We start from the raw sequence: 7928 nt of genomic DNA, 5'->3' as shown, positions 1-7928 counted from the left end.
CTCCACGTATCATTTAACCCTTGCAGGTAGCACCCTGTCATGTATCCTTTAACCCTTGCAGGTAGCACCCCCCATGTATCCTTTAACCCTTGCAGGTAGCTCCCTGTCATGTATCCTTTAACCCTTGGAGGTGGCAGCCCCCCCCCCCCCCCATGTATCCTTTAACCCTTGCAGGTGGCACCCCCCCCATGTATCCTTTAACCCTTGCAGGTGGCAGCCCCCCTCCCATGTATCCTTTAACCCTTGCAGGTGGCACCCCTCCATGTATCCTTAAATTCTAGCAGGTGGAGCCGAACTAGAGATGATCCACCTCCCCCCACTTTACAGAGCAGTTGCCCCCAACACTGCTTTGTATTAACCCCTTCCAATCTGCGGTGAGTGCAGACCCCTCTGACGGCTGGGCTGTCCCCCCAGGTCCCCTCCGCTCACCCAGCCGGAGGATGTGATCGGGCGTCTCCGCGGTGAGTGATCAGCGTCCTCCGGAGTGGGCAGTGATCGGTGTCCGTGTCCCCGGGGATTCCCAGCGTCGCCATGTCCGAGGTGCTGCCCTTCAGTGAGGCCGAGCAGCGGGGGCACTACGCGGACGGAGGTGGGGACATGGCCGGACAGATCCCCCTCACCTGCCGCCTGCAGGACACCGGCAACTTCTACGGCAGCTCGGGGCAGGGGGGAGGCAAGAGGCCCCCCAAACTCGGCCAGATCGGCCGCAGCAAGAGAGGTAGGTACCCGGTACCCCATGTCGTCATCCTGCCGATCAGCCCCACATTGTGCATTGTTGCATGTGCCCCTATAGGCACCGAATAAACCCCTAAACCTTTCCTCCTGCTTCTATGTGTATACCTGTATCATGCCCCCCCAGTATACCTGTATCATGCCCCTCCAGTATACCTGTATCATGCCCCCCCAGTATACCTGTATCATGCCCCCCCCCCTATACCTGTATCATGCCCCCCCCCAGCAATCCTCCCTACATCTTGCATGCTTGCACCCCCCAGGTAGTCTGTGTGCCCCATCACTGATGTATATATCTGTCCTGCACCCCAAAATCCTTCTTTAGGTATCCCTGGGTATGACCATTCATATGCCCTAAGTACCCCTAAATTCTGCCTCTGCCATATTATCAGTCTGGTCAATTATATACAGAATACCTCCCCTGTAATACTGTGTACCCCATAATATCACTGCCTGCACCCTATAAACTGATATGTACCCCATAATATTACTGCCTGCACCCTATACACAGTGATATGTACCCCATAATATCACTGCCTGTACCCTATACACAGTGATATGTACCCCATAATATTACTGCCTGCACCCTATACACAGTGATGTGTACCCCATAATATCGCTGCCTGCACCCTATACACAGTGATGTGTACCCCATAATATCGCTGCCTGCACCCTATACACAGTGATATGTACCCCATAATATTACTGCCTGCACCCTATACACAGTGATATGTACCCCATAATATTACTGCCTGCACCCTATACACAGTGATGTGTACCCCATAATATCGCTGCCTGCACCCTATACACAGTGATATGTACCCCATAATATCGCTGCCCGCACCCTATACACAGTGATGTGTACCCCATAATATTACTGCCTGCACCCTATACACAGTGATATGTACCCCATAATATCGCTGCCTGCACCCTATACACAGTGATGTGTACCCCATAATATCGCTGCCTGCACCCTATACACAGTGATATGTACCCCATAATATTACTGCCTGCACCCTATACACAGTGATGTGTACCCCATAATATCGCTGCCTGCACCCTATACACAGTGATGTGTACCCCATAATATTACTGCCTGCACCCTATACACAGTGATGTGTACCCCATAATATCACTGCCTGCACCCTATACACAGTGATATGTACCCCATAATATTACTGCCTGCACCCTATACACAGTGATGTGTACCCCATAATATCGCTGCCTGCACCCTATACACAGTGATGTGTACCCCATAATATCGCTGCCTGCACCCTATACACAGTGATATGTACCCCATAATATTACTGCCTGCACCCTATACACAGTGATGTGTACCCCATAATATCGCTGCCTGCACCCTATACACAGTGATGTGTACCCCATAATATTACTGCCTGCACCCTATACACAGTGATGTGTACCCCATAATATTACTGCCTGCACCCTATACACAGTGATGTGTACCCCATAATATCGCTGCCTGCACCCTATACACAGTGATATGTACCCCATAATATCGCTGCCTGCACCCTATACACAGTGATGTGTACCCCATAATATTACTGCCTGCACCCTATACACAGTGATATGTACCCCATAATATCACTGCCTGCACCCTATACACAGTTATGTGTACCCCATAATATTATAGCCTGCACCCTATACACAGTGATGTGTACCCCATAATATTACTGCCTGCACCCTATACACAGTGATGTGTACCCCATAATATCGCTGCCTGCACCCTATACACAGTGATGTGTACCCCATAATATCACTGCCTGCACCCTATACACAGTGATGTGTACCCCATAATATTATAGCCTGCACCCTATACACAGTGATGTGTACCCCATAATATCACTGCCTGCACCCTATACACAGTGATGTGTACCCCATAATATTATAGTCTGCACCCTATACACAGTGATGTGTACCCCATAATATTACTGCCTGCATCGTATAAATAGTGATGTGTACCCCATAAAATCACTATCTGTACCCTATAAACAGTGATGTATGCCCCATAATATCACAGCCTCTACCCTATAAACAGTCATGTGTACCCCATAATATTACTGCCTGCACTGTTGGGGTATACATACATACATGTGTTTTCTGTGTGGTTTCCTGATACATGTGAATATACTCTAATATTTAATATCAGCTGCCAATGATGTCATCAGCACCCTCTGTTCATGTATGATGTCATCAGCACCCTCTGTTCATGTATGATGTCATCAGCACCCTCTGTTCATGTATGATGTCATCAGCACCCTCTGTTCATGTATGATGTCATCACATCAGCACCCTCTGTTTATATATGTCAGAATCACCCTCTGTTCATGTATGATGTCAACAGCACCCTCTATTTATATATGGTGTCATCAGCACCCTCTGTTTATATATGATGTCACCAGCACCCTCTGTTTACATGTCACCAGCACCCTCTGTTTATATATGACGTCAGCAGGACCCTCTGTTTATATATGATGTCATCTGCATCCTCTGTTCATGTATGATGTCAGTAGCACCCTCTGTTCATGTATAATGTCATCTGCACCCTCTGTATATGATGTCAGCAGCACCCTCTGTTCATGTATGATGTCAGCAGTACCCTCTGTTCATGTATGATGTTAGCAGCACCCACTGTTCATGTATGATGTCAGCAGCACCCGCTGTTCATGTATGATGTCAGCAGCACCCTCTGTTCATGTATGATGTCAGCTGCACCCTCTGTTCATGTATGATGTCAGCTGCACCCACTGTTCATGTATGATGTCAGCTGCACCCTCTGTTCATGTATGATGTCAGCAGCACCCTCTGTTCATGTATGATGTCAGCAGCCCCCTCTGTTCATGTATGATGTCAGCAGCCCCCTCTGCTTATATATGATGCCAGCAGCACCCTCTGTTCATGTACGTCAGCAGCACCCTCTGTTCATGTATGATGTCAGCAGCCCCCTCTGTTCATGTATGATGTCAGCAGCACCCTCTGTTCATGTATGATGTCAGCAGCACCCTCTGTTCATGTATGATGTCAGCAGCCCCCTCTGTTCATGTATGATGTCAGCAGCCCCCTCTGTTCATGTATGATGTCAGCAGCCCCCTCTGCTTATATATGATGCCAGCAGCACCCTCTGTTCATGTATGACGTCAGCAGCACCCTCTGTTCATGTATGATGTCAGCAGCACCATCTGTTCATGTATGATGTCAGCAGCCCCCTCTGTTCATGTATGATGTCAGCAGCCCCCTCTGTTTATATATGACGCCAGCAGCACCCTCTGTTCATGTATGATGTCAGCAGCACCCTCTGTTCATGTATGATGTCAGCAGCCCCCTCTGTTCATGTATGATGTCAGCAGCACCCTCTGTTCATGTATGATGTCAGCAGCACCCTCTGTTCATGTATGATGTCAGCAGTACCCTCTGTTCATGTATGATGTCAGAAGCACCCGCTGTTCATGTATGATGTCAGCAGCACCCTCTGTTCATGTATGATGTCAGCAGCCCCCTCTGTTCATGTATGATGTCAGCAGCCCCCTCTGTTCATGTATGATGTCAGAAGCACCCTCTGTTCATGTATGATGTCAGCAGCACCCTCTGTTCATGTATGATGTCAGCAGCCCCCTCTGTTTATATATGACGTCAGCAGCCCCCTCTGTTTATATATGATGTCACGGGCACCCTCTGTTTATATATGGTGTCACCAGCACCCTCTGCTTCTATATGACGCCAGCAGCACCCTCTGTTCATGTATGATGTCAGCAGCCCCCTCTGTTTATATATTACGTCAGCAGCACCCTCTGTTTATATATGATGTCACGAGCACCCTCTGTTTATATATGGTGTCAGTAGCACCCTCTGTTTATATATGGTGTCAGTAGCACCCTCTGTTTATATATGATGTCACCAGCACCCTCTGCTTCTATATGACGCCAGCAGCCCCCTCTGTTCATGTATGATGTCAGCTGCACCCTCTGTTCATGTATGATGTCAGCTGCACCCTCTGTTCATGTATGATGTCAGCAGCCCCCTCTGTTTATATATGACGTCAGCAGCCCCCCCTGCTTATATATGACGCCAGCATCACCCTCTGTTCATGTACGTCAGCAGCTCCCTATGATTATATACAATGTTAGCATCAGCCATATTATATATTAAAGGGGTTCTCACTTTAGCAAAAGGCATATATCATGTAGAGAAAGTTAAAAGGGTTTTCTGAGATTTTTTTTTTTACTGATGACTTATCCTCTGGATAGGTCACCAGTATCTGATCAGTGGGGGTCCAACACCCGGACCCTCGTTGATCAGCTGTTTTGAGAAAGCAGCTGCGCTCCTTGGTAAGCTTGGTACAGCGCCGTACATTGTATAGTGGCTGTGCTTGGTATTGCACTCAGCCCTTTTCACTTGAATGGGGCTGAGCTGCTCCCAGGCCACATGATCGATGAACGTGTCGTCATTCAGCCTACAAAAAGCAGAGAGAAGGCCGTGGCGCTCACAGGAGCAACGGTGCCTTATCTAACAGCTGATCTGCGGGGGTCCCGGGTGTTGGTGAGGACAGGTCATCAGGAAAACAATCTCGGAAAACCCCTTTAATACACGGCACTTACTAATGTATTGTGATTGTTCTTGTTGCTTCCTTTGCTGGCTGGATTCATTTTCCCATCACATTATACACTGCTCGTTTCCAGGGGTTACGACCACCCTGCAATCCACCAGTGGTGGTCGTACTTGCTCACTATAGGAAAAAGGGGTGGCCATTCTGGTGGCCAGGATCGTGGGGGCACATATAGGCATGCTTGTGCAGCAGCTCCGGTCCCGGCCACCTTGTGTCTACACTGCAGTGGTCATAACCCCTGGATAGGAGCGTGTATAATGTGATGGAAAAATGAATCCAGCCAGCAAAGGAGGCAATATGGACAATCACAATACATTAGTAAGTGCCTTGTATTAACTTTCTCTACATGATAAATGCTGTTTGCTGAAGTGAGACAGCCCTTTAGGTGATCAGTATCTAATAATTTTGTGTGATGTCATCAGTACCCTATGTTTTTCTATGATGTTATTAACAGCTAATGAGTATGTATGATATTTTCAGCACTTAATAATTATATATCATAGCATCAACACCTGATTTATATATGATGTCATCCGTGTCTAATCATTGTGTCATGTCATCATCCCTAATCAGCACCTACAGAGTATGTATGATGTAATCAGCACTTAATGAGTATGTATGATGTCATCGGTATCTAATCATTGTGTCATGTCATCAGCACTAGGGATGAGCGAATCGACTTCGCTCATCCCTAATGAGCACCTGCATAGTATGTATGATGTCATCGGTACCTAATCAGTATGTATGATGTCACCAGCACCTGAATATGTATGATGTCTTCAGCTCCTAAAGCTTGTAAATGATGTGATCAGCACCTTAGTATGTATGATGCCATTGGCATCTAAAGATTATGTATGATGTCATCAGCACCTTAGTATGTGTGATGTCACCAGCTCCTACAGATTATGTAGGATTAGGTTCTGGTGACATCATAAATACTCAGTTGCTGATGATATCATACATAATCTTTAGGAGCTGATGACATCAGACATACTAAGGTGCTGATGACATCATACACAGGCTTTAGGAGCTGTACATATTTTTCAGCTGCTGATGACCAGACAATCTTTAGATATTGAAGACATCATACATATTCAGGTGCTGATGACATTATGTATGATGTCACCAGCAACTGAATATGTATGATGTCACTAGTACTTAGCGGGTATGTATGATGTCACCAGCAACTGAGTATGTATGATGTCACCAGTACCTAATGAGTATGTATGATGTCATCAGCACCGATTGATTATTTATGATGTCATCAGCACCTAATGAGTATGTATGGTGCCATCATCTCTGCAGTGGGTAGGATATTATGTCCTGAAAGGACACCTGACCACTGCTCGTTAACGTGTCCTGTGTAGCCTGGGCCTCAGTGGACGCCATTGAATATTCAGTAGTTCGCTATTTTGGGTCTTTTCCTCACGTGGGTGCCGTAGCTCTGACTGTGTACTTCTCTTTATAGTGGTGATAGAAGACGAGCGGATTGAAGCCGTTCTCATGTCTGAGAAAGCTCCGCCTGCTGTCTAATCTTCCCGCCTCCACCCTTGAAGGATCTTACCATCCAACCTAACACCACCATCAACTGGATCTGCGGCTGCCATCAACAACGTTACGACTCATCCTAACCGGATCATCAAAGGACTTGTCCGTAGGGGAGGGGCTTAGGCCGGCGTTGGAAACAATAAGAGACGTAAAATCCGAAAAAAGGGAACATAGACATTGACACTAAACTCCATGCAGCAGCTGAACGTATAATGTCCACCTCCATTCCTTAACATGATATGAGGGGCAATTCAAAAAATTCCCCTACCCTTATCCCTCCTCTCTATCGAGTATGAATCCGGCACCAAATTAACAAAGATCCAAGAGATTTTGGACCAGGCCAATAACACCGTGGACGTTGCTACTTGTGGATCATATCCTACTGACCTTGCTGAGATGACGCTCCCCTCCCTGTTTTACCCGTCCGTGGATGGCGGCTATGGGAGGGGGTTACAGGTCAGTGGCCTCTGTTCATACAGTAGGGATAGATCCATGGCATAGTCCATCAATGGCAGTTCTAAAAAAAAATTCTCCTGCTCTCCAGGACCAATGACCATTCCACACATAACACCTATCCTATGGTTTTTTGTTGTTGTTGTTTTTTTTTTTACAATTTTTCTCCTATAGATTTGTGGTCATTGCATTTGACCATTTTGCCTCCATTTGGGTCAAAGTTGACCATGTCATTGAGCCAGGGGTGGGTGATGGATCTTGGGTGGGTAGGCTTATTTTGATGACATCTTGATGTCCCCAGTAGGTCTTTGATTAATTAAGTCCACCTACACGAGAGGTAACTGTGTGTAGCCCTCTTGAATGTTGCCCATCAATTTTTTTCCCCAATAGATTTGTGGTCATTGGTTTGACCATTTTGTCTTTATCTAGGCAAGAGTTCACCATGTCATTGAGCCATGGGTGGGTGATGGGTAGGTTTGTTCTGTTGACACCTTGATCGCTCCAGTAGGTTTTTGATGAGTTGTATCCACTTATACGAGGGGGTTAGACCGTGAAAAATGCACAGCTTTAT

At 46.7% G+C, this 7928-nt stretch overlaps 1 protein-coding gene across 1 annotated transcript; it reads left to right on the top strand.

The window, feature by feature from the left end:
- Positions 1-519: 519 nt before the first annotated feature.
- On the top strand, positions 520-7480 carry CAMK2N1 (calcium/calmodulin dependent protein kinase II inhibitor 1). Its single transcript, XM_044278609.1, has 2 exons — positions 520-718; positions 6825-7480. Exons 1-2 carry the CDS (start codon positions 532-534, stop codon positions 6887-6889), a joined length of 252 nt encoding a protein of 83 aa, XP_044134544.1. The 5' UTR covers positions 520-531; the 3' UTR covers positions 6890-7480.
- The last annotated feature ends 448 nt before the right edge of the window (positions 7481-7928 follow it).

This window comes from Bufo gargarizans, chromosome 2, assembly GCF_014858855.1.
Source record: "Bufo gargarizans isolate SCDJY-AF-19 chromosome 2, ASM1485885v1, whole genome shotgun sequence".
In the NCBI taxonomy this organism is placed as follows: Eukaryota; Metazoa; Chordata; class Amphibia; order Anura; family Bufonidae; genus Bufo; species Bufo gargarizans.
This window is presented reverse-complemented; position numbering and strand designations above follow the sequence as displayed.

What these genes read in the sequence shown, in the direction of transcription:
- CAMK2N1 (XM_044278609.1), top strand. Translation starts at nt 532, where the DNA reads ATGTCCGAGGTGCTGCCCTTCAGTGAGGCCGAGCAGCGGGGGCACTAC. An exon ending in GATCGGCCGCAGCAAGAGAG is followed by an intron (nt 719 to 6,824) that starts GTAGGTACCCGG and finishes TTCTCTTTATAG; the next exon opens with TGGTGATAGAAGACGAGCGG.